At 38.6% G+C, this 27216-nt stretch overlaps 1 protein-coding gene across 3 annotated transcripts; it reads left to right on the top strand.

Moving 5' to 3' along the window:
- The first annotated feature begins 8 nt into the window (after window positions 1-8).
- Window positions 9-24620, top strand: LOC117418276 (ubiquitin carboxyl-terminal hydrolase 31-like). Of its 3 annotated transcripts, XM_034031169.3 has the most exons (17): window positions 9-472; window positions 968-1529; window positions 7726-7863; window positions 8069-8157; window positions 8903-8995; window positions 14782-14917; window positions 15681-15828; window positions 16161-16335; window positions 17352-17463; window positions 17911-18005; window positions 18684-18761; window positions 19017-19146; window positions 19741-19860; window positions 20189-20414; window positions 21305-21463; window positions 21744-21896; window positions 22170-24620. In XM_034031169.3, exons 2-17 carry the CDS (start codon window positions 1005-1007, stop codon window positions 23687-23689), a joined length of 3897 nt encoding a protein of 1298 aa, XP_033887060.2. In that variant the 5' UTR covers window positions 9-472; window positions 968-1004; the 3' UTR covers window positions 23690-24620. The 3 variants fall into 3 exon arrangements, with proteins under 3 accessions (XP_033887060.2, XP_033887061.2, XP_033887059.2); XM_034031170.3 differs by having other exon boundaries at window positions 9-1529; window positions 22173-24620; XM_034031168.3 differs by having other exon boundaries at window positions 9-1529.
- The last annotated feature ends 2596 nt before the right edge of the window (window positions 24621-27216 follow it).

Raw genomic sequence — 27216 nt, 5'->3', positions numbered from 1 at the left:
ATTACCAACTGCTACCTGCAGTCTGTTCTGTGGACACTCGTGTTGTTTTGTTTATGACGTCACAGTCCACCACCGCCCTGCGCTGTCAGTGATTTCAGCTGATGCGGGAGAGGGGAGCGGAGGCCTTCGTTGCTATGTAGACGGATTTGGGCGGTATCTCCACATATTAAAATTACAAAAGGACAAAGAAGAAGCGATCTAAATCTCAGCGAATTTATTTCTTCTGATTCATGAAAGGCACCGCGAGTGCATCCCGGTGAATGGGGGTTTCTGCAGTTCCTGTGGGCTTTAGGGAGGTTTCCTGTATGCAGCGGCGGGGGGAGAGGACATCAACACCGGCAGGCATTTAAACGGGTTGCATACTGGCAGTGAATGGAAAAATAAAATAATTATAATTATAATAATAATCGTTTGATTCCGGGAAAGGTGTCGTGCTTAGGAGTCGCAAGTCATCGGGAATCCCATTTCAGCGGTGAATCTGCAGTTTGTTTAATAATACATGAGAGGCGTGAAAAAAAAAACCAAAAAACCGCACACACAGCGACAATCGAGCGAAGAATATTTTAGAGTTTTAATGCTTTTCATCATAATACCCTGTGATGGGATAGCAAAGTTTAAGCTTTAATATTATTAGTTTTCCATGACCCTACAGACCTTGAATTTGATGTGACACTACGACTTATTTTGAAGATTTGAGTCCTGAGTGAGAGAGGAGATGTGACTGACTTTTGATACTAGTAGTTTAGTACTTCCATGGAAACTCATAAGGGAACTTAATTCGTTTTTATTTTTAATATTCTAGTTTAGCGAATTTAACAATGGGCAACCATAAAACGGTACAAGCGTTTGATAAAATAAGTTGGAAGCATGGATTTTAATGACATTTCTAAGTTCCTAAGCCCAGACAAATTGTGCTGTGCCAAACAGTAATGTGTTTTTTTTTTTTTTTTTTAAACATTTTTTAAAGGTCTTTCAGAAATGCCTTTGAAGTGAGAGTCTTCAGAATGTCTAAAGCGGCCACAAAAGAGAAAAAATCGTTCAGCAAGAAACTGTTCAGGAAGGGTACCGTGCGATCGGCGGGGAGTTTTATGAGTCGAGTACTCAAAACCCTCTCCACCTTATCTCATTTCGGTACCGAGGAACACACGGTAGAGGCTGACAAGGATGACGGTGGCTTCACGACATTCACGGCTGGTGGCAAAAGCTCAGGTAAATCTGATGTGAGCGACTGTGAAGGCTTCCTGCCGACTGGGGACAGGACCCCCGGGTTAGCAGGTCTGAAGAACCATGGGAACACCTGCTTCATGAATGCGATCCTTCAGTGTCTGAGCAACACCGAGCTGTTCGCCGAGTACCTCGCCCTGGAGCAGTACAAAGGGGACGATGAAGAGGAGCAGCCCAAATCTAATGGGGTGCTGTTTCAAAAGAAAGACTCTCAGGAGAGAGGAGAGGTCACGGAGCAGCTTTCTGGTCTGGTCAGAGCCCTGTGGACGTTTGAGTACACCCCGCAGCACAGCCGGGAGTTCAAGGTAAGCATAGCTGTATTCTGTCTATCTGTCTGTCTGTCTGTCTGTCTGTCTGTCTGTCTGTCTATCTATCTATCTATCTATCTATCTATCTATCTATCATTTTACAGGACAGGTGATTCAGGTGTCATTTTGAAAGTTGGTTTTGCAACTTCTGCTACCACTGATCTTGTCCTGTTCTTAGCCTACCTCTGCTAAACTGCTTACCAGAGTTGTGCTTTTGGCACATGAAGACACACTGTTCCTTTTTCTCTATTGAGATTTTGATCAATTTTGCTATAAGCTGCAGCAACACATGAGTTTCAGATTTTTACAGTTTTTACTGTAGGGAGTGGTTAACAGGTAGAAAACAGAAAGTACTGATTAGAGGAGAAACCTCAAAATGGAGCGAGGTAACCAGTGGTGTACCACAGGGATCAGTATTAGGTCCTCTGCTATTCCTAATCTACATTAATGATTTAGACAAAGATATAGTAAGCAAACTCGTTAAATTTGCAGACGACACAAAAATAGGAGGAGTGGCAAACACTGTTGAAGCAGCAAAGGTCATTCAAAATGATCTAGACAGCATTCAAAATTGGGCAGACACATGGCAAATGAAATTTCATAGAGAAAAGTGTAAAGTATTGCATGCGGGCAATAAAAATGTGCATTATAAATATCATATGGGAGATAGTGAAAGAAGAAGGGAACTATGAAAAAGACCTAGGAGTTTATGTGGACTCAGTAATGTCTTCATCTAGACAATGTGGGGAAGCTATAAAAAAGGCTAACAAGATGCTCGGATATATTGTGAGAAGTGTTGAATTTAAATCAAGGGAAGTAATGTTAAAACTCTACAATGCATTAGTAAGACCTCACCTAGAATATTGTGTTCAGTTCTGGTCACCTCGTTACAAAAAGGATATTGCTGCTCTAGAAAGAGTGCAAAGAAGAGCAACCAGAATTATCTCGGGTTTAAAAGGCATGTTGTATGCAGACAGGCTAAAAGAATTGAATCTATTCAGTCTTGAACAAAGAAGACTACGCGGCGATCTGATTCAAACATTCAAAATCCTAAAAGGTATAGACAATGTCAACCCGTGGGACTTCTTTGACTTGAAAAAAGAAAAAAGGACCAGGGGTCATAAATGGAGATTAGATAAAGGGGCATTCAGAACAGAAAATAGGAGGCACTTTTTTACACAGAGAATTGTGAGGGTCTGGAACCAACTCCCCAGTAATGTTGTTGAAGCTGACACCCTGGGATCCTTCAAGAAGCTGCTTGATGAGATTCTGGGATCAATAAGCTACTAACAACCAAACGAGCAAGATGGGCTGAATGGCCTCCTCTCGTTTGTAAACTTTCTTATGTTCTTATGTTCTTATGTTCTAAGGTCAAATGCTGAGAGAGAAGCGACTCAATCAGATGTATGCAACAAGACACTTATTTAATTTATACCCCGAAATAAAGTTCAGTTTTACAAATAAATAAACAGACATGACATACGTTCATCCATAGTTTAGCCTCACCTATACTGCTTTTTGCTGTGAACTTTGTTGAATTTGAAGAGAGGTTGTAGGACTGGCATATGTAATCTCTTTGAATATTATAGTGGTGGTGATCCGGTTGCACAATTTATAAACAAAGCCTGACCACTCTGAGTTCTAAGTACCAATATGCATCCTTAAACAAAACAAAAGAAAACAAGTAAAAAATAATTTCTTTCCTGAATGAATAGGAACTGGTGAAGCAGGGTAATGAGTATGCTAACTAACTGGATTAGAACAAAAATGAAGGAATACACTAGTGACAGACTCAGTTTTAAATACTCTAGGTCCTTCAATTACATTTATTTGGATTCAGAGCAGAAGAAAACACACTTATAATTAAAAACACATTCCAAGAAGGAAGCAATTAGTTAGGTGTGGCCGCCTACTGCAGTAAGCTTGTCATTTTTGTATTGTAGCCTAATAATACCAGTGCCTATATTATTTAAATTAAAGGAAATCTTTAGAGTGCTTTTAACATTTAGCATCTGTACAGTATATATATTTTCACATGTCACTTATCTGATGGTCTGGAAGACGAGAAGACCTAATATTAACTAAGCTCGGTGCTTTTCCTGGACTAGCCAATATGTTAAAGTGGTCTGATTAATTTATGTACCTAGTCGTGAAACAGCATTTTTTAAATGCTTTATGATTATTCAACCCTGAAAATATTGCTTAGTTAATTTAATTAGCCTTCATACAAATTGAAGCTAACACTTCTGCTTTAATTTATAAGCTGTAGAGTACAATATAATGAAGCATATTATGATTAATTGACTCAGGGTTCAAAATATGCAGGTGCTCGGGGGAGCTAAAGCACCCCCATATCAGACGAGAGCCCTCTTTTTACCTGGGGGGTCTCTGTATTGCTTCTGCATTCTGTCGGAGTTGTCATTGTTGGAGCTAGTTGTGAGAGTAGTTGAAGAGTAATAGGTATCGGCCGCACCAGGTGTGGCACTGTGTAAAACACGCCTGCTTAACTAGCTTCATTGATGGTTTCTAACACACCCGGAGTTCTGCCTGCCTGCCTGCTACTGGGTTTCAAATCTGCCTCCTGCTCTGGCACAAATCCATCCCAAATGATCATCGCTTTTGCTCTCTATTTAAGGACAAGAGAGCCACAACACCATTTCGTGTTTCAGCCTGAGCCTTTGCAGTATCAGATATCTCTGATGAGCTTAAATCCTGGCTGACCTATTCTTCTTGAATACCATGCTATGGTACACTTTCATGCTATCTATGAAAGCAGCATGCCCTTTCTTTATTCTGTTATTGCCATGTCTCTGTATAATATACAGTACTGCCGTACTGTATCTGGACAGCCCTGTTATTTTAACTCTTGACCCTCCCATGACACACAAATGAACTCAATGATATTATTATTCGACTCTCAGAATAAATAGATTGTTCTGTGCCCGGTTTATGTAATTGGAAGGCATGGGTCTGATTATCAAGCAAGTCACATCAGTGCACTGTAGTATGGCTGCAGATCTGCATGTGCTGCTCTAGAGTAAACATTTAAATCATCTGTGTAAATTGTCATTTACAGATTTAACCTCTCACAACTCACTGTAGCTATTTATTTATTCATAGGTGAGTATGTTTGCATTCTGAGGCAAAACAAATGCCTGCTTTGTTTTTATTCAGGGAATTCATTTAAAACCCAATCTAAATGTCATACAGAGTTAACTTGCAGGACATGTTTCCTGAATAACCTGTTTATATCTCTAAACCCTAGTCTGATAGATGAGCTGTGTCCATGTATTTCAATCTGCCAGTTTTTATTTTTTGTCAAAGTTGCTTGACAAAGAAAAGCAAGACATTGAAGAAAACAAAGTGCTGCACCTCCAATGAACAAAGTCTGGGGAAATAACAGTGATGCTGCAATGTTCCCAAGACATTAATTACACTGCACTTTAGTTATATTCTATTGGAGGTTATGTGTAAACATGTTTTATCAGTGAGGGACATGTATAATTAAATGCTGGTGTGACCTTTTTACCAGTTTTGATCTAGTGTAATACTGCAGTTCATCACAGATTATCAGCTCTTTGACAACCGAAGGGATAACAACCAGCTGTGTGTTTGTAAAGTGGACAGCATTTCACTTTAAGCAAAGAAAGCTTGTCATGTTCATCCTTGTGGCTTTGTGACATGCTGGTGAGGATGTTCTTGTATTACAGTCACCTTCAGGCACACCACTAGATCTCTGTAGCTGCCTGGTTTACCACTGAAACCGAAGATATACTGTAGCAATCCTTTTGCTTACAAAATCATTTTGTATATTTCCAAAAGAATTGTGCAGAAACACATCGGTGACAACAGATTTAAAAGAAAGGCTATCTAGAATTTAAAGTACTGTTTTTATGCATTTCTTAGAAACCCCACAGCAAGACATAGCCAGTATATGATGTATCTGAGTCAGTCTATGGAAGTTGTTTGCCTTTTGATAACCTTCTGTTTTTATGCACAAATAAAACAAATGCAGCTCACTGTTTGTATACACAGTGCAAAATTCAGGGCAAGTTATAAGCATTAGTGGTATGGGTTTAGAATTGTGACCCTGCTGTAGTCCAGTAATCTTATCCAGGTGTGCAGGATGAAGTAGTGAAAGGAATTTGCTTCTCTGGAATTTGAAATGTGACACTGTTTGCTCCAGCCCCCTAGTGCTGTATAAGGAGCCCCAATTCACCTTGTGCAGACTCGTTGATGGTTCTTATGAAAAGCTCTGTAAAATGGCTGATTATTCTCTAACAGTGTAACACTAGAGTTCTTTATTTTAAATCTGCACTGTTACTGTGTGGGTGTCCATAGCGCACCAAGCAGTGCTTGTCTGTTTAGTGTTATGAAGGGTATTAAGATCTGTTATTTTGGATTTGTGTCAACGATGTTCTAGTGATTGCACTGGTAGAAATCCCTGTGCCAGCTGGAAAAGCGGATGGCCGATTGTGTAGTTGCAGCCAGTGTACTGCAGGCAAGTTTTGTCCTGAAGTGCCCATTCCCTCTCGGCATTAACTCATGCCACATTGTGTATTTTGGAGACTGGTAACTATTTTAATTTTTTTTTGTAACTTGCATGAAAACATATGGAGCTTTTCTGCAACAAAATTCCGACAGTGCTTCCTAAGATTCCATGCCAACTTCCTTCCCAGAGCGATCAGCCTATGTACTGTACATCTCTTGTTTATGTCATTCATTACAGACATTGTTGTGCTGTAGTTATGGAGGGGATTATTTTGCTGAGCCTCTTATCCTTTCAACATTACCGGAAACCCTTGTTATGAAATCCATTTTTAGACAGTACTGGTACAACTGTATTAAACTGCAGGCATATACAGCAGTGCCGAAGGAGTCTGTGTTTTCATACAGTAAACTGCCATGCACAGAGTAGGTTTGTGACACAGCCACATCATTTCCCAGGTATCTGTCCATGGTCACGCTAGTTCTCGGTATTGAATCAGAAAGATAAAATGTTGAGATACACAGTAATTGAGTCTGTTTTGGAGAACTCCGTCTTACTAGGGAGGTGGGGAAGGAAATCTCCATTCTGGCAGAGGGCGTAAACGGCAGGATAGTGTTTAAAAAGATTGATAAGGTAAGTCACTTTATCTCCTTGTGCTCAGTCTTTTGGGTGAGCACAAGGAGATTAATTGACTTATATTTTGAAATATAAGTCAATTACTCAGGATCATATTGCATGATCGCTTTTTAATCTTGGACTTTGAATTAGTTGTATTCCTACAAACTATGTTAGTCCAGCCTTACCAGTATAGCATGGGATATCAAAGTAATTGTCAAATTAGCAGCGATTTATTTACTTCACTCTTGGGTTAGTAAACACTGCATGCACTCTGGTTATTAAGTATAATTCCAGATTGTGGACATACGTTAAACTAGCTAAAAGAGCCACACTCTGATTAGTCAGTTTTGAGGTAAAAACATAAAAAAAACACTTCAGAAGTGAAACTTCTAAAGTCCCACAGGCAATGTTGCTGGCAGGCTAGTCTTCCAGCAGTTCACCCCGTCCCACCCCCCTTTCTCAGTTTGAGATAGGAGTGAGGAGTGTCCCTGACTGGTCATGCGTCAGGGGGGCGTGTCGCTGCCTGGCTGTTGTAACCCAATTCACATCTACCACTGGCAGGAGAGAGAGTACATCTGGTTCAAAGCTTGCCACAGCCACGCCCAGGTCAGACTGACTGTCTGCCGACTCTTGGGGGCTCTGTTTATGTTTATCCCATGTCTCAGTTTTACCTCGGGGCTTTTGTCCTGATTTAGTGGAGCGATTACTCCCGTTGTGGAGATATGATCTGTGCCATTTTATCAAATTTCTTGGTATGTCTCATTTCTTACATTTTAACGTCCATGAGAGGACGACTGAGACTAATTTTTATATTTAAATAAATTGTCTACCTAATTCACTACATAGTTATTATTTTTACTCTGCAGTATTCACAACCATTGTCTCATTATCACAGCCTTCCAGATCGTTTTTTTCTGTCCTTGCATGGAGTGTGATTTTCTTTCAGCAGTAGTACCACAGCACCACCCACTGACCAAGACTGACTGTGCTGTTTCAGTAATATTAACCATTCCCCCAGGAGCCCAAAGAGCAAGAAAGCTCACCTACAATATTTCTGTAACAAATGCTATGATGTATTTTTTTCAGAATGCCGTATCGAAGAGTGCTCTGCAGTACCGGGGGAATGCGCAGCAGGATGCCCAGGAGTTCCTGCTGTGGCTTCTGGACCGGGTGCATGAAGACCTGAACAACAGGGTGAACCCGCATGGTAGACCCTCTATAAAGGTAGGCTGCACAGCTGGAGAATGAATATGGTTTGATCACTAGTTATCAGGCAAGCAGTAATATTTCAATAAACAGCCTTAATATAAAAATGTAAAGGAGCACATTTTTTGATTTTTTTTTTAAACTTAAAATAACCCAATATCTACTGTAGTGGTGTGTATATATACAGGGAGCCTTTGGCTTATTTTTTCCTTTTTATTTCCAGCCTCCAATAGAAGAAGATGGAGCTTCTGAAGGACCATCCCTTCCAGTCGCTAGCACTTTTGTACAGGAGCTTTTCCAGGCTCAGTACAGGTAATGGAGGACCTTCATAATGAAAACGAAAAAGAATCCTTAAACATCGTTAAAAGCTGTCTGTTGTAATTTTTTTTTTATAAAGTAACAATATTTGGTAAAGCTTTATATTGCTTTAATAATAAATAGATATGCAACTGCATATTAAATTAATGTTAAATTAATATTTAATAGATATGCAATTGATATTAAATTTACGTTCAATTATTCCTTGTTACTTTTCATTAACATTTGTCAGATTAACTATTTTCAATTAAAAACATGTAAACAATGGGAAATTATTACATATTTTCAAGGGTAACAAAACATAATATAAATGGATGTGATATGCAATTACATTATCAATCGACATTTGTTTAACATTTAGCAAGAAACCAGCGATTGCATATTTATTAAATATTAATTTAACATTAATTTAATATGCAGTTGCATATCTATTTAATATGAATTTATGCCACGCAATATAAGGCGTGACCCAGTATTTACTGTTACACCAGTGTGTTGGTAGGATAGCTGCACTATTAAAAATGACCAATCCTGAACTCCTTGCTACTCACAATCTAAAGAGAACCCCAGTTACAACACTAGTACTGTACAAGACAACTCAAAGAAATATTTATGAAATCCAACCTATTCTTTCCAGTAAATTATTATTCTTTATTTTACTAGCATTTGGGTTTTTCTTTAACTGTCAAGATAAAGTTTGATTTGGGCATTATAGTAAAATATATATATTATCTTCCAGGTCTTCGTTGACTTGCCCTCACTGCCAGAAGCAGAGCAACACTTTTGATCCCTTCCTTTGCATTTCCTTACCTATCCCTCTGCCTCACACCCGGTAAGTATGAGATGTGTATGTATGTGTGTGTGTGTGTGTGTGTGTGTGTGTGTGTGTGTATATATATATATATATATATACACACACATATATATATATATATATATATATATATATATATATATATATATATATATATATATATATATATATATATATATATATATATATATATATATATATATATATATATATATGTGTGTGTATATATATATATATATATATATATATATATATATATATAAATTTGTTTTTTGCTTTCACTCACCTTAACTCGAAAGCTACTTGTTTTTACTTACTCTCCTGAGCCTTTCTGAAGTCAAAATACAGTTGTGCTGTACTGATGAGCCCCAAAAAGGGCGAAACATGTATGCAGCTACTGTATTTTGACTTTTAAAACGCTGTGAATGTAGAAGCCGTTAGGCAACTTTCACACGATTTGATTGGCTCTTGTAATGCTTTATTTGCATATCTCCCTACAACCCATTTATATATATATATATATATATATATATATATATATATATATATATATATATATATAATATATTTTACACACACACACACACACACACACACACACATTTCTAGTCTAAAGTTTACATACCCCAATGGAAATGTATAATTTCTAGAAATTTCTCAAACAAAGAAGTTTAGTAAGTTTTGTAGCAAAAGTTTTGCTTTTGTGGATGAGGAAAAAGTTACAAGAATTAGATGTCTGCAATTATTTATTTCAGCAATTTTTTTTGCAAAACTCCAAAAATGGTAATTCAAAAGTATGCATACCCTTTGATGCTATGATAGTATTGTCTACAAGGTGCTAGACATTTCACTATTATAATGCAGAACCTAATTCTAGAAAAGTCTAGAAAATGCTGGATTGTAGGTGAATATTTTTAAAGAGTATAAAAGGGTTAGGCATAGGATGATTGCTGTCATTACCAATAAGTCAATATGGGAAAAAGTAAAGAGCTATCTGAAGACATTAGGCAGAAATTATTATTGACATAAAGCTGGAGAAGGATACAAGAAGATTTCCAAGCGTTTGAGTATCCCAATTTCACCTATTTTTTCTATTATCAAGACTCATTGTACTGTCACAGTGCTCCCTCGATCTGGAAGAAAGAAGGTTCTTTCACCAAGAACAAGTAGAAGAATGTGAGGAAGGTTAATAAGAATCTGAGATTGACTGCCAAAGATATTCAAAGTGAATTTGCTGCAAGTGTGACTGGGGTTTCCATTTCAACCATTGGTCCAGTATTGCATGGTGAATTGTGGAGTGACAAAAATTGAGCTATTTGGTCACGCTGACGGTCGTTATGTTTGGGGAAAGTCTGGTGAGGTGTACAAAGAAAAGAACACCATACATACTGTGAGCATGAAGGTGGTAATATCCTTCTATGGGGATGTTTTTCCTCTAGTGGCACAGGAAATTTAGTACCAGTATACGGTAAAATGGATTCCATAGCATACCAAAAATATACTGGCCAATCATTTGAAACCCTCCGCTACAAAATTTGGTTTAAAGCGCAACTGGACGTTCCAACACAACAACGATCCAAAGCACGCACCAAAATCTACTTCTGAATGGTTAAAGAAGAATACAATCAAGGTTCTAGAATGGCCTAGTCAAAGTCCATGTCGAAGTCCGATTGAGAATCTTTGGTATGAGTTGAAGAAGGCTGTGCACAAGAGAAGTCCTCGGAATTTGAATGAACTGGAAGAATTTTGCTTTGAAGAATGGTCAAAAGTCACATTGACAAATATCCTAATCATTTATAAGAGGTTATTATTGCTAAAGGTGCCTCAACTAGCTATTAATTTCATTTTCCTTGTCAGGATATGAATACTTTTGAGTTAGCATTTTTTGAGTTTTACAAAAATAAATTTGTATTCCTATTTTTTCCAACTTTTTTTTTTTTTCCCCTCATGCACAAAAGCAAAACTTTTGCTACAAAAAATGTTTCCTAAAATGATTTGTTTAAAAGAAATTTCTAAAGAAATTTTTTCCCCTCATGCACAAAAGCAAAACTTTTGCTACAAAAGATTTTTCCTAAAATTATTTGTTTAAAAGAAATTTCTAGAAATTATACATTTCCATTGAGGTATGTAAACTTTTGACTACAACTGTATATTTACACAACTATAAATGACCTTTGATTATTTGCCCTTGGAAGTTTGCAAATCCGTATCTTTTAGATCTTTTATTTTCTAAAACACCTGTCTTCAGCCTGTTGTCATAATTTAGTGTCTGCCCTGACCCATAATTTGTAGCCCTGTGACATTTCTGTCAGCGGTGTGTAAAATTTACTGTATGTGATGCATATTTGTCTCTGCTTGGCAGTCGGGCTGGTTCGAATTTAACCTTTGCTTCTGAAATACAGTTTTGACTTGCTGATCACAGCAAGATAGCATGAAGTATTGATTGTTTGCGTAGCAGGAACTGATGCATCTCACTGGGAGTTATTGGCTTGTTGAAAGTTGATCAACCAGATGTAAAGGTTTGTTAATGGGTTGTTTTATAATGACACATAATGCAATGTGTGCAGTAGAGTAAAATCAGTCACATTGTATATTGTATTGGGATTTAGCACTGCGCTTAGTGTAGCGCCCCTGCTGGGAATTCTGGAGTTGTAAATCAGTGATGAGAATATACACAAGGTTCTCCTCAGGTCTGTCTGTCGCCGCCCGGCTGAAGAAACCCGATCCTCCCGTCTTGCAGATGCTACTGTGCCTTTAACAATAAGGATTGATTGTGCTTCTAGCAGACTAGACCACTTTGCTGGGTGAACAAAATAAATATATCTTGGAACCACATGACAGCTGTGTTACGTCTTGACACAATATTTAACCAAACAGCGAGCTGAAGGGGCAGGTTTTCTGTGTTCACTGTAAGGTGATATATAGTACATAATAACTATACATATGCAAAAAAAGTATTCCTATCGTGATATCATAAAAATATGTACCCAGGTGTTTAAGTTGTGAGAGATATTGGGGGTTCATGTATAGAGGCTGATACACCTTTAAGAAGAAAGGCGTGCTGGGATATCAGCTGAACTTGTCAGCTCAAATGCTTCAGTGCTGGTTTATTGCCCTCCGGTTTCATGCAATTATGATGGTGAACAAACAAGTGCGAGCACTGTTGTGTAAAAAAAAAAAAAAAAAAAAGGTTAATAACAGTTCTTTTTAATTATTTTTTTTTTGTGTGTGAACTCCAATAACCCTCCGTTATCTTTTAGTCAAATTGTAGAGTGCCTAAATAAGCACGGTCATTTACCATAATAAAAAAAAAACAGTAATGAAAAAGAAAATGTAGAATATAAAAAAGTGCAACCAGAAATAGTCAAGGAAAGACAACACGTTATTCAAATTCTTGTCGTATTATATATTTAAGGTAAAAGGCAAGTTTATTGTTCCGTTAAAAGTGCTCCGGCTATAATGTTCTGCTGCCCGGCTGAACAGAACTCTTGGCGAGAACCCTGATACACCTTTGATGTGACTCTGTTAGGGAAATATGCGGGCTATTGAAATGTCACACTGGCATTCTGGATTTCTGAAATTGCTATTGGCTAGGCTTTTTAATTGGACTGATGCCCTTTTTTGAGGGGTGGTGGTGGACTCACGTCTTGAACAGACTTTTTTTCCAACTGCCTATCCTGTGCTAATATTTAGAATAAGTGATTGGTAAGTGCTGGATATAGGGTAGCCAGTGGCCACGCCTATCACAGTAGCTCTGTATTTGTGACAGGTTAATATTAAAGTCAGAATTGTAACACAAATAAGAAATAATTTGTCTGCTAAGAAATAAAATAATAAAACTGGCTTTTCCCCATTATTTCTGTAGACATCTTGGGTAAGAAGCATGAATTATTTACTGTAGTCTAGCTGAAAACGAGCAGCCACGCAAGTGCTAAAGAAAGCTCTATAATCCTGTTTTACACGAGAGGGTTTATATAATGCTTGTAATAAACTGACATTGGAATTGGCTGTTAGCCTTCGGATGAGATTCTGTCATTTAGAATGCTGCTGTTCAGACGGCTGTGCTCCAGGAACACATGCTCTGTGAAAGCGTGCTTGGTGTGTGGCATGCAGTGGATCATACAGCTTTGGTGCCAGTTTTGCTTTGGGCATAAAGCAATTGTTTTAATATCTGCCTGTCACACTTACAACCTAATTAGGGTAGACAGGAAGTTGGAATGCCTTAAGTGATGCTAACTGTCCTTGGACTGACATTACAGTTTATTGTGTGTGTGTTTTTTTTCCATGAAGGAATTAGTTTGCAGGCTTAATTATTGTTGCTGGGTTAGCAAAAGTTTGGAAGAAACTGTTTTAGAAAAGAAAAACTAACTGATGAAGACTGTTTGCTGTGTTGCCGAGGTCTGAAGTTGGAATGTCTTTGATGGTCTCCCCACGTTTTTAAAAGATCACCACAATCTCACTCACTATGTTGCTTTTGTACCTTTTAAGCCAAATTGGTCTCAGTATCTGGGGGTCCATAAGTGCACTACATTCCATGGTCTGCAAAGCTGTTAAAAGCATGCACCACTGGACAACAGCAGTGCGTTGTGCACTAGGGCATGCTGGTTATTGAAAATCATTTTTGTTGGAAAGAGATTAAGTGCTTAAGAATGTCAAAGTTTTTCTGGAAATTGTTGTCCGTAAGATAGACAGATGCATTAGTGCTACAGAGTATCTCCATTATTCTCATTATGACGGCCACGTGAGAGCTGGTTCTCACTTGCCAGAAGAAGACGGGGCACAACTACTCGAGCTATCAAATTTCATGAGACCTGTTTGTGTTCAATATTTGATTGCCTAATTAGGGCAGGGGAGTTTGAAACAGCAGCTTAAAATAAACAAATGTGAATCTTGACCTGTGACCTAATGTGTCCGCCATATTGTTTTCATCTTCTATTTTTGCTTTATAGATGAGAAAGATTTTAGGCTGTATATTTTTCCCAGTGTGCAAATTGCAAGCCTTCACAGTATTTATATTAAATGGACAATATTACCACCAGGCCCATTATTTATTTATTTATTTATTTATTTATTTATTTGACATCTGTGTTTTATGATTTCTCTAGGTCCAGTTTGATTATGTGGGCAACCTGTGGAATTATCATGTGTTAGAGAGGATTGAATCTGAATTTAAATCAGGAGCTTATCGTTACTGGTGTGTCATTTCCTAGCCACTTCATACCTTTTGCAACACACTGAAAAGAGCTAATGTTCATGAAATAAGAGATTTAATGTTGGAAGTGGTTATTAACAGCTTTAGCAGAGTGTATTAATAGTAGAGGCAGTAGAAACCTGCATCTGATCGTTGCTCTTGGATAATCGGAGCAGTCAGCTGTGGAAGCTCAATATTCATTTATGCACATTTCATTTTGCATGCTGGCAGTGTCTCTGGGTTCCTGCCTAGCAACAGATTTGGCCCTATTGGCACTATTAAGAAATCAACTTAAAAAAACAGAAGCCCAGTTTAAACCAGTCCAATGACATCACAGAAATGATCAACATGCTTACCTGAATTATGCTTTCCATCCAAACTGAAAAGTAGATTCTTATTACATTGCTTAATATCGCTTTTCTCAGATAATCGTATGTTGCAGTAGTTTTATATTTGTTCCGAATTGGATTTATATGTAAAAACAGAGATCTAATAATAATAATAATTTTAAAAAAATCTGCTGGCACAGTACATTAACGACCATCTAACGATCACTGATTTTTTGTTAAATAGTGCAATGAAGTTAAAAATATGTCTACTGTTCCCCCCACAGACCTCTGTACGTCACCGTGGTTTACCAAGGGAAATGCTCTCACTGCATGAGAATCGGAGTGGCTGTGCCCTTGACCAGTACAGTATCCAGGCTACGAGAAGCTGTGTCACAGGAAACAAAGATTCCTACTGATCAGGTAGCGCTTCTATCTGGTTATTATCAGGAGTGTGCTGACAAATCTGATTTTACTTGCCACAAGTGTTGGTTTCACAAATGAAATATGATTCTATCAAAAAAAGGGCTTTGTTTTACAGCCCCCTCCCAAAAGCACATCTGTGGTCTTTGTTATAATATTTTGCTTCGTTTTAAACGTTCTGGCTGTTTTTTTTTTAAATCCAGTAACTGGGGCAAGTCCATTATTTATATCCTATTGGTATGTGAGCCGATGTCATGTGAAATGGAGTCCTTTGTTAACAAAGAAAAGAAGCAGCTATTGTGAGAAATGAAACAATTAAACTTTGTTTTGATGAACTCGCATGTCATGTAGCAATGTCACATGGTAACAATAGGCTATAAATTAAGTTGCAGGTTGTTGGTTTACCACTAGGTTCCTGATATCTGAACAATGGGACAAAGTCACGTACTGTGATCTCATCCTGCTTGACAGTGGAATGCAATAACAGACAATTGAATGCCGAATTGTATTACTGTGCTGTTCTGAAAGCTTTGCATTCAATGGTATACAAATATTGCAGTGTACCCACATAGCTGAGTTGCTGTGTATCCCCAAGACCCTGCTAGACAGGTTAAGTTTAATTGTTAAGTTGTTACGAATGCCCAAATATATGTTTTTTTCTTTTTTAAATTTGTATCCCCGGTACAGCACTGGGGTTTAATTGAAAGACTGGATATAGGGTGTGTAACACTCTTGACTATATATTATTCATCCCTCTGTGCAGATAGTATTGACGGAGATGTATTATGATGGATTTCACCGGTCCTTCTGTGATGATGAGGACGATCTGGACTCTATCCAAGAAAGCGATTGTATTTTTGCTTTTGAAACTCCAGAAATATTCAGGCCAGAAACCATTCTAAATCAAAGAGGTATACCCGATTCACTTGTTCGCTTTTGCAGTTGGTATAGATCACGATAAAGCAATTTATATACCATTTCACTGTTTGCTTGAGAAACTTTCTTTATTTGCCATGTTTTACATACATACCACATGTATATTTTAGAATAATATTTTTGTGTCCCATTTAGTCTGCAGTTGACAAGAGATTAGAGGTCCCTTGATATGCTATCAAAGTCTTACAAATATTTTTACAGTACTCATCATTTGTGTTAATGTAGGTTTATGTACATGTTAAATTAGATTTTGCAACATGTTTGTTTGATTTATTTGCATTTCTTTGTTCATATTCATATTTTGAAGGGCTGCATGCAAATTTAAACCAGAACAACCTGAAGTATGGCACAGAGCACAACAGGACTTCTTCATACATGCATGGAGCAGTGGTGCCTGTATTATCTCCCAATAAGAACAGTGGAAGTGAGAAGATCATTCTTCTGGTTTGCAACAGGGCTTGTATGGGGCAGCAGGGCAGAAGGTAAGGGCTCACATGGACTGGACTCAGGTGCTGAGAAATAAACTACTATACAATCTTAACTAGACTGCATCTGATGCTATGTCAAAAAATGTTTTAAAGAGCCAGATGCCCCAACGTGAAGGGGCTATCAAAAATGTGGTCATGTCCTTTCATTTCAGTACAGTTATTAAGTGGCCAGTGTAGAAGAAATGTTTGTATTTGTATTTATCAAAGTCGCAACAGTTTGATGCATCGCCCCTGTTTTGCGGAGTGTAGAAGACAGTGTAGTAGAGTGTGTTTGTTTGAAGAGAGCAGTTGTGGAATACTTGGTATAGTTGAGAGTTGGTCTACTCTGTTTGCCAGTCACTGTTTATGATTCAAGGGATTCCCACTAAATAACAACTTCTTTACTGTGTAAAATTGAGGTGTGTTTTTTTTTTTTTTTTTTTTTTTTTTTTTTTTATGAGGGATTTTATTCAACGTTTCTGTTTTTAAGAGAAATTGGTGGTTCTGCAGTTTTAAATTGAATGAATGATGACAGTTTGAACTTGGAATCTTATAATTACATGATACTGGGTGTGGTCAACCATTTCCTATGTACGATTTAGTAAAATACACATGGCATTGTGCACAGTCGAATCAGCGTCTCCTTTGTTTCCTGTCTTTCCAGGCATGCCAGGATATTCAATGAGAATAGATCCTTAACCTGCTTCAGCTTGCAGCATTTCTGCAGGTCTTGCTGTACAATAAAGTCAATGCTCTTTTGCTGGTACAAACTAAGACTGTAGAATTTACATTTCATAGACCTTTCAAGTAGAGAAAAATAAGAACTAGGCTCCCTAATGCTCGGCAACACCACGTTTCATCCTTGAATTGAATTGCTTTTTAAAAATAAGAAATCAATAAATAAAATAACATAGATGCTGTAAATAAGAAGCAGTCAAGAATGAAGGGACTAAGTGGTTTGTAAATTGCAAAAGTGAAATACTTGCAATGTTTTTAACTTGGACCCTTGTGGGTTTCCCCCCACCCCCGAGGTTCGGCCACCCCTTCGTGCTGTGTGTGGAGCAGACTGTGACCTGGGATGTCCTTCAGAAAGAAATCCTGGAGAAGATGCGCCACCTGTTAAGGCCTGGTGTGTATATTCAGGTGGGTAGAGCTTCCAGTTACTGATAGTACAATGGGAGCATTACTCCCTTACTGTGGAATGTACAAACATACATGTAGTCATTTTTAAGCAGTGTTCACCATAAGAATAATTCAAGCTACAATATCTGTGAAATCTTGAGCTACTTGGACAGCATTTCTTAAAAACGTTGCTTGCAAAGTTGCCTGATGTTGCAGGGGACTTTAATGCATTAAGCAGCAGGACCAATCACAACAAACAGAAACAAAGCTCTGTGTATAATTTGTTTGTTATTTAATCACGGCTATGGAAGTTAATATTCATGATGATGATGATGATGATTCAGATTCTATGCAAAAATACGCCAAATATACATTTTTTATTATGTTTGTATTATTTATGGGCATGTCTGTCACTGGTAATGTGTGTTTTTTTTGAGTGGCTGATTCCCTCTTTTACATTGTCATTAGGTTGGCCCCTTTAGCCTACGTGTAGTTGGAGTTGTAGGGATTACATACCTTTTACCTCAAGAAGAGCGGCCGCTTTGCCACCCCACTGTGGAAAGGTAAGGAAATGAATATGTCTTTCTGAATTGTTACATTTTAATAATGGCACCGCTGCCCTTCTAGCGGCTTTTAAAAAAGTACAAAATAAATTGCGTTCAATTTTTAAAGCGGTCATGATTCAATAAATGCCAAAAAGCATCAGAAATCAATAAATACTTGCAATGTTGTTTTATAATTTGATACTTTTGAAAAGCAGATATGATGATAGTGGCGCCTTAATTACAAATGTGGTCCTGGGTTTAGATTTGAAGCGGATCCTCGGGTGGCTGGCATGGGAAAATGTCACAGATGTCAGCAGGCAGTGTTTGTTGAACGAATGAGCCCTATCTCTTTGAAAAAGAAGTGGTTATTCTCATTGGGAGTGGTTTTGTGGGTGGGAGCTTTTCTGATCTGTTCCAAAGATAATGAAATGAAACCAAACATGTGTCTGTCTGCTGATATCTTCATCTTCAAAGCTATGTAAGTGCAGGTGTTTCCTTGATAGACTGCATAATATTTATACATCAGCAGTGTGTGCCTTTCACCATGGGAATACTACTGTGTGCGTGTGTGTATCCCTGGACTAGAGAATTGACAGAAGTGGGGTTGAATTCCACTCTGTGTATCTTTTCTTACTTCAGGATATTTTAACTCCTTATTTTCAACAGTCTATTTTAAAATCTATCTTCTGTTTTTAGAGCATTCAAATCTTGTGGTCAAGGCGGGCCTCCTCATGTAAAGGTAGTTGTGGAATGGGACAAAGAGACCAAGGACTAGTAAGTATGTTAATTGGTCATACGGGTGTATGTGTCTAATGTAATGCAAAAAATAGTGATGTGCATGTTTTCTTTTTATTGAATTTGTATTTAATTTGTTTACCTACGTGCAATTAATTGTGGTGGATGTTAGTGACACAAAGTGTACTAGGCCTTCATTGTTTCCCTTACTAGCTCAAAAAGCTAACAGATCTTACTTGATTCGTATTGACATGCTTTGTTTCCTCACTGCTCTTCCTGGTTGCCTCAATCTAGTTTATTTGGGCACACCGAGGATGAGTACGTCCCTGATTCAGAAAGTGTGCACCAGCAGAGAGAGCAACACCACCAGCCTCAGACCTGCACCCTCTCGCAGTGCTTCCAGCTGTACACCAAAGAGGAACAGGTACAGAGTGGAAACTAACTTTCGTGCTAAACCTGATACTGCCTTGTTGTGCTGTGCTGTTGTCCGTGTTCTGGAATATAAAATGTGTGTTATTGTTCTGACTACTATGATTTTTATGTGTTGCAGTCATCAATGATACAAAAGAAAAGCCCTATAAGTGACCCAGTCCCAGTTTTCGCATCTCAATTTTGAATTTCTCTGCTGACCCAAATTATAAATACTGCTTATATTTGCACGGGAACTCCATGCTAGAAATCTGAGCTCTGCTTGAGTGTCACGTTTGTTATGTAAAGTGCGATGTGTGAGCATCACTTCACAGTATAATACGAAAGATGAGATCTGCCAAGAGGCGTTGAGCAGGAAGATGCTGCCTTCTACTGTTTTGTTGATGTCCTAATGCATGGAACTAATCTCTCTTGTTAGGGAGTGCAAAATAACTCCTGTGTATGGAATGTAGGGCACTTGGTGGTGGTTCTAGAATCTTGTTGTCAGGTGGTGCCCCCATCAGTTTCATTGCTCTGCAGTTCATTCTCTCGCTGGTCATACACAGAGACAGCGTTTCCCTCACCTCTTCCTTGTTTTGAACTGTTCCAGCTGGCTCCCGATGATGCATGGCGCTGTCCTCACTGTAAGCAGCTGCAGCAGGGAAGCATCAAGCTGAATCTGTGGACGCTTCCTGATGTTCTCATACTGCACCTGAAAAGGTTCAGGCAGGTACTGCTTTGCATTCCCAACTTCCAATAAAGCTAAATCTTGGCATTGGGAACCACTGGTTTGGTTTTTGTGTGTTGGTTGTTATATTGTATTGTACAGGATGTAAGTCGCTTTGAATTTTCTGTAGTGTGTGTTTTTTTTCATTTACTTACAAAATGAAAGCTGTTTTATGATGTTATGGTGCTGATTGGCTGCCACATTAAACCCTAGAGGCAGCTGCATTTTAGCTTGCTTTTTATCCTTGTTTTGTATTGATTTCATAATGTTATTTTACTGGAACGTCTCAAGGTATGTTGTGCAAGTTTTCAGCTGTATTGTATTGTAACAGGAAGGCGACAGGAGAATGAAAATGCAGAACATGGTCAAGTTCCCCCTAATTGGCCTGGACATGACCCCTCACGTAGTGAAACGCAGTCAGAGCAGCTGGAGCTTGCCCTCCCATTGGTCACCCTGGAGACGGCCCTACGGACTGGGCAGAGACCCTGAAGACTACCTGTATGATCTGTATGCTGTGTGCAATCATCACGGGACAATGCATGGAGGCCATTATACAGGTATAGAACCAAGCAGAACAACACAATACAATAACATCAAATTTTTTTCACAGCTCACAAAAAAAAAGTTAATATTTTATTCAACAAAAAATATTGCACTGAATAATTCTAATGATTTGTACTGAATAATTCTACTGTATAAGCAGCAAACTACTTACTGCTGCAACCTTCAGGTCATTTTTATTTAAGCAAGTGAAGTTTACCAGCCGTCATCTGTTCAGACTGTGCCAACACGTGCTAGAGTGTTCTGAGTGGAAGGAGATGATGCTATCAGTTAAGCATTCTGGATGTGTATCCATTTCATCAGGTTTGTATAAGTGGAACTAGCAGTCTTTGCTGCTGCAGTCTGAGCTGTTATCTGTGAATAGCTTTACATCCATGTTACTTCTTTCTTGCATCATAAGATAAATACTAGGTTGTTCAATGTAGTGCTTCTACACATAATATAACAAATTGCTCCTAAAAGGGTTTGTTGATAAATGCCATTTTGCCAGTTGCCTTTTTACATAGCTAAATAGATTTAAAAAATAGACTATAGGCTATCTCTAATTTACCAGCAGCCCACCTTGGTACATATGTTAACTCACAATGCACATTAATCCACATATATTTTCCATTTATTTATTGTAATAAGAATATAAGAACATAAGAAGAACATAAGAAAAGTTTACAAATGAGAGGGGGCCATTCGGCCCATCTTGCTCGTTTGGTTGTTAGTAGCTTATTGATCCCAGAATCTCATCAAGCAGCTTCTTGAAGGATCCCCGGGTGTCAGCTTCAACAATGACAATGGAAAACATAAACTCGCTTGCCAACTTCTGAAAATACCCACCTCAGTGAGCTTCCTTTGTGGATATACGAGTGAAGTTTTCTAACTTTTTCCCTCACAGCTTACTGTAAAAACTCGGTCGATGGCCAGTGGTACTGTTTTGATGACAGTGATGTTCAGCCGATCTCGGACGACGATCTTTGCAAACAGACCGCGTATATCCTGTTTTATCAGCGGAGGACAACCATTCCGTCTTGGTCTGCCAACAGTTCTGTAGCAGGTGAGGAGAACTTCCTAAACCATTGCAATCGCACATTAGGAATAGCAGGTTCTTACTGCAGTATCACACATATCCGACCACTTTACAATGTACAATTATCAATATTTGTGAAGGGGTATTATTGTTCCAACCCTTGCAGTAGCTGTAATACTAGTCTGAATTTAGTTTTCTGGTGAGAAGGAGATACGTGTGTCTTTAGGATAGCAAATATGTTAAAAGGATCAATATGTTTCAGTTTCCGGGTTGTTAATTCACTGGTGATGTGCTGTGGTTATTCCAGGCTCCACGAGCTCGTCTCTGTGTGATCACTGGATCAATAGGCTACCTGGTAGCAAGCCGCCCAGCGTTGCCTCTGCAGCGTCGTCAAGGCGCACTTCGCTGGCATCTCTCTCGGAATCTGTGGAGTTTGCAGGGGACCGGAGCGAGGATGAGGGTGAGCAGCATATATGTGTATCTGTTTATTTGTTGAACTTCAGAAGGGTCCTCACACAAGAGGAGACATGGTGTTGGAGTGTGTTGGCCATCAGTAGAAGCAGCTCAAACCTGCAAGGCTCTCTCTTGGTATACCTTTTTGAATCTTGGGGTAAAAAGAATATGAAATAAACGTAAGGATGGGACAATCCAAAAATATTATAATAGTATTTGTGTGCATACCGTTCTGTTTGTTCGATGCATTAGTTTATAATTTTCTGTTGTTTTTGTTAAGGAGGATTCTCAACCCGACCTTTTGTAAAAAGTGTCCAACGCCAGAGCTTATCTTCCAGATCTTCAATGGCTAGCCCTTTAACGATGAATGAAAATGGAAGCAAGCCCTTGTGGTCACTGTCAGCCAAACTCCAAATGAGATCGAATTCCCCGTCACGCTTCTCCTTAGATTCGCATTCTTCCTCTACTTTAGAAAGGATCGGGGAAGCATGCGATGATAAAGTCTCTACTTCCTGCTTTGGGAGCTCCAGTAAACACGAGCACAAGTCCAGTGGGAAAGCACCTCTCGCTGTTATGGAAAGCATAGCAAGTGATGAGAACAGTCACAAGAGACCCAGTACGTGTCTAGATGAGCAGTACACCAAGAGTACAACACAGACAGAGAAGAGGGTGTCCAAAGCAGACTCTATAGATAACAACAACCAAACAAACTCTGTCGATCAGAGTCATTCTGGTCACGGCTCTTCATCGAAAGATACAAAACCTCGAAGCAGCTCGGGGGTGTCGACTCAGAAAGTGGAGAGCACAGCAGCTAAAAGGAGCTCCTCAAAGGCAGTTATGGAGCAGGAGAAGAGTTCAAAGAAAAAACAAACGACCTCATCCGCTCAGTCATCTCCTGCTTCTCAAGCTTCCTCCAGTCCCCAAGGCAAAAGCTCCCAGAAGACCTCCAGTTTGAAAGTCAAAGCAGATTCCACCAAGCCGGGGAGCCAGAAAGCCTCTTCCTCATCGGCTCACTCCAAAAAGGATTCCTCCCAAGAAACTCTTTCAGGTGCCGTGCCTCAGAAGCACAGAGCATCTTCACCTCAGTCCTCTTCACCATCGCCAGCGGGGAAGAAGACCTCAACGGCAACCGAGAGGAGCTCTTCCACCCCGTCCGCTGGGAGGAAAAAGCTGTCCCAAAGGAGCCTGAGCAGGGAGTCCTCTTGCATAAGCCCCCTTGCAGAGAAACCTGGTGTGGCCAGAACCAGCAGCTCTGCCAGGTCTTTGGTGACAGGGAGTGACAGCGTTCGAGTGGAGCGCAGGCCAGTTAGAAGCTCCAGCAGCAGTTCTTCTGTTACAAGCTTGCGATCTCCCAGCGTTTCCTCGAAGACTGATCTCCGAAGGAACAGCAAGTCGGAGGACAAAGGGTTGTCCTTCTTTAAAACCGCGCTGCGGCAAAAGGAGACCCGCAGATCAGCAGATTTCGGCAAGACCACAATTCTGTCTAAGAAGTCCCAAGAAGCGGCCACGAAATCTAGTATGAAAAATGGCACTGGGGCAGTTGAGGGGACAAGTAAGGTGACAAGTAAGTCACCAGAACCTAAAACAGGCAAGGCTTCTGAGAAAGAAAAGGAGTCTGCTAAGAACTCCACCCCTGTCAAACGGTCTTTATTGTCTGCAAGTAAAGCAAAGTCTTCCACACCAGAAATAGGTGCTCATTCTCCTGCTAATGGGAAAAAGCCACTTGAAAAGACCTCATCCTCCAGAAAACTTTCTTCCAGCATGCAATCACCTGCACGGTCTGTTCTGAAGCCTCAGTGATATTTTGCAAAGCAGTTTATTTCTTTTTTTCTGGTAATGCAGCTAATTTTTGATTATTTTTCTTTTGTTGATGTGCCTAATATAAATTATATTTTTTTTCTTAAAGAAAACGTATTGTAAATTAGTGAAACCATCTTTCTATCCTGCCATCAAACCAAATAATTGCCATTTGCCAGATCTGATACTAAGTCTACTGTTCACACGGACTGAATAGTTGTATAGAAGTGTGTTTAACAAAGCACTTTGTATATATTTAATCTTTTTTTGCCGAAGAATGCTATATAACTTCATGAACTGTACATTTGATTACAAGGTCATTTTTAAACTCCCTGTTACTGTAGCATGCTTTGAAGAGGTACGTTTTAGGCAGATTTTTTTTAAACTATTAATGGACGAGGGGCAAATAGGTTTTACAGTATAGTGTGTTGTATTTGTACAGCACAGACTTTAAGGTAAAAAAAAAAAACTGAGAGGCTGCTTATTTTTAACTCAAGCTATTTAAAGGGCAATATTATAAATCAAAGATCAAACGTCAAAGAGGACTAGAGTTTTTCAAAAGTGGGCAGTAATGTAGTGGCTTCGCACTTAGCTTAGTAAAATATTAATTTAGCCTGCATTTTGAGAAGTGTATATATTTGTTTCTTACTACCGAGGACAGTGTTTACAACTGTGACCCAAAACTGTCCGCTCTATTACAGAGCAATAGAAATGGATAACTAGCTTCATAATCTTTAGCTTCAGAGCTCAGAGCATTGTGAAAGCCAACATGACATTAAAGTGTCGAGTGGGAACATGACTGTCTTTATGTTTCAAACCACCTGCTCCCCTCAGTGAATTACAACTTGCAGGGACTGAACAAATCTCCAATCCATAAAATAATGCAGTATCCTTTTCTATTTTCTGTGACACTCCACTACATTCAGCCGCCAAACAAATGGTTTACGTTAGTTTAATATAACTAGAACCAGAATATTACAAAGAAATGATTGATAAAACACAGTCTGTGTGTACTTCTGGGAAAGACATTCCACCCTAAAGCAATGTTCCAACATACCGCGACCAAATTATTCACTGTGTTCCACGAGCCGTGCAAGTCGACGATGTAATGGGTTCTGAAATTTCGGACTTCCACAAGGTGATGAGCAGAAACCTTTTATTGATGACAATTTGAGACAAAGCAGCCCTCTTCATTTGTAGTGAAATGTATCCCTTTGCACTACACATTAGGTATAGAACACCGACTTGGATAGACATTGGTGCTTAGCAACATTTGTACTTAAAATATCTGAAATAAATTGATAATTTCAAGCTATTGCCGTGTCTAGCATAAGGACTACAGAAAGGGAGAGCATCCTTTTGATGTACAAAGAATCAGTAGCATGTAGTTTCACAGAACAGCAAGGGCATCAGATGATCCTGAAATGCTTTTTCCCCAATACAATACAAATAACACAGTTCAAATAACACAATGTACAGAATGATATGAGCTAGGTATACATTAACTTTAACCTCTAATACCTCTCACACCTGTGAGTGCATGAAAGGCATCTGCTACTGCAAATATCACTCAGGAAAGAGTTTTATCACCAGTACCTTATACCAGTAACTAAATATTTAATGAACTGAGCCTAAGTGAAGAATTAAACACTAGTAGCACAGAGTAAATGTTAATGTAATGATATGCCTACTGTGTTGTTTGGGTAATGAATTAAAAGCAAGTGTTATTCTGTTCGAGAAGGCCATTATAGTGAGCATGTGACTAGGGTGTTCTATAAATGAGTTACTTATTATTCTGTAACTCTGTCAGATGTGAATCAAGTCACATGCAGATATGCTGAACTGCATATCAGTGGGTGACTCTCTATGTAATAAAACATGAAAATCAAAGCCCCTGTGACTAAGTGAACACCATTGTTTTAAATACCCCTTTTGCTGAGTTAGTACACATTAATCAATGTGTGGTATTTTACCAGCAGCAGCAGCAGCAGCAACACAGAGATGATATTAACACTTCTGCAAATTACATTGTGAAATATTGCCCTCCAGATTGCATGATGATAGCAAACCATGCCCAGTTATGTTTTTGCTGTTCACTGCTGCAGTCAGACACAACACATCTCCCTGCTGAGCGCGCTGCGAGATATTAAGTCTTATAGCCGTCTTAAAAGTAGCCTACCTGCCATCAAGCTTCAGGGGGTCACAGTGTTTAAGCAGTCAACCCTTTTATGCTGTAGTCATTCTAGGGGTCTATTTTCTTAAACTGGAAGTGGCTGGTCTATAATAATGTAATAAGCAGGGTCAATAAATCACCCCATGGGACAACTCCAGCAAGAATAAAGGGCGGTGGTATTTAGATTTGCCACTGTTTATATCATTATAATAGACGCCCTGGTGTCAATCCCAGATACTAGGTTGGGCATTGGACTACAAACCCTGGCTTTATTTGATGAAAGTAGTAATCTGAATAAAACAACATACATACATATATATACATATATATATATATATATATATATATATATATATATATATATATCAATTAGAATTGGCAGCCTATGGCCAGATTCACTCTGGTGTTTCAGTCTTTCATTTTCATGAACGACTGACTCCAAATGCCTTGCCCATTTAAGGAACTGTTTGCCTAAAAGAATATATTGGAATAAGATAGCAAATGCTTGACCGAACTGGGTTTGCATGTAAGCATTTCATAAGAATTGAATTAAGAATGAGTGATATGCACTGTGATAAGATTACTGTTACCAGTGCACAACACTGCAGTGCCCTCTTCAAGATTTGTTGTTTTATCATATCAAATACAGCCGTACCCACCTCCTTAGTAAAATAATGTTAGTGAAATTACACCACCATTTGTATACGTAGCCAATTTAGGCTTTTATGCTTAAAAGCATAGCTAATAGCTTTTCACAGCACTAATTTACAAGCAGAAAGAAAATGCAGTTTTAAGATTTATGAAAGCAATTTTGCATGATTATGCTTCTGCATGCACTTAACTATGCAAGCAACTGGGCTGCACTGAGCTAGTAAAACAGCTAATGTAGAAGACTAGACTATATTTTTACTGTATTTTTTCATAAGCTGACTGTGTATTCAAGACAGCATTTGCTTTATTTGCACATCGTTTCTAATGGATTTTCTTTGCTGTGAGAATGGGTGTTGCTAATCTGCTTGCCAGAACGTAAAGTAAACAGTAATTAAACAGTAAACTTATTTATAAGAGATAGGCTATTTTTTTTTTTTTTTTTTTAAATCTCTGACAACATTTGAAACCGGTTTTAATCCTTTATAAATATATACAATACTATACATATCTAGGTTATTTTTTAATATTTAAACATGTTTTTCAGGCTAGTGTAAATAGTCAGTTCCCACACCGCAATAGGCATTTTGTAGAATTATTTCAGGTCTTCAGTATCATACTACCCTGTAGAGTGTCCCTCTACAGCAGGTTAGCGCTTCTTGCTATTGGTCTATCCCATGCTGTTTTAAACACTAATTCTTCATGAACA

The sequence above is a fragment of the Acipenser ruthenus genome, chromosome 13 (assembly GCF_902713425.1).
Source record: "Acipenser ruthenus chromosome 13, fAciRut3.2 maternal haplotype, whole genome shotgun sequence".
In the NCBI taxonomy this organism is placed as follows: domain Eukaryota; kingdom Metazoa; phylum Chordata; class Actinopteri; order Acipenseriformes; family Acipenseridae; genus Acipenser; species Acipenser ruthenus.
The sequence above is the reverse complement of the archived record's forward strand: the minus strand, read 5'-3'. Positions and strand labels throughout refer to the sequence as shown.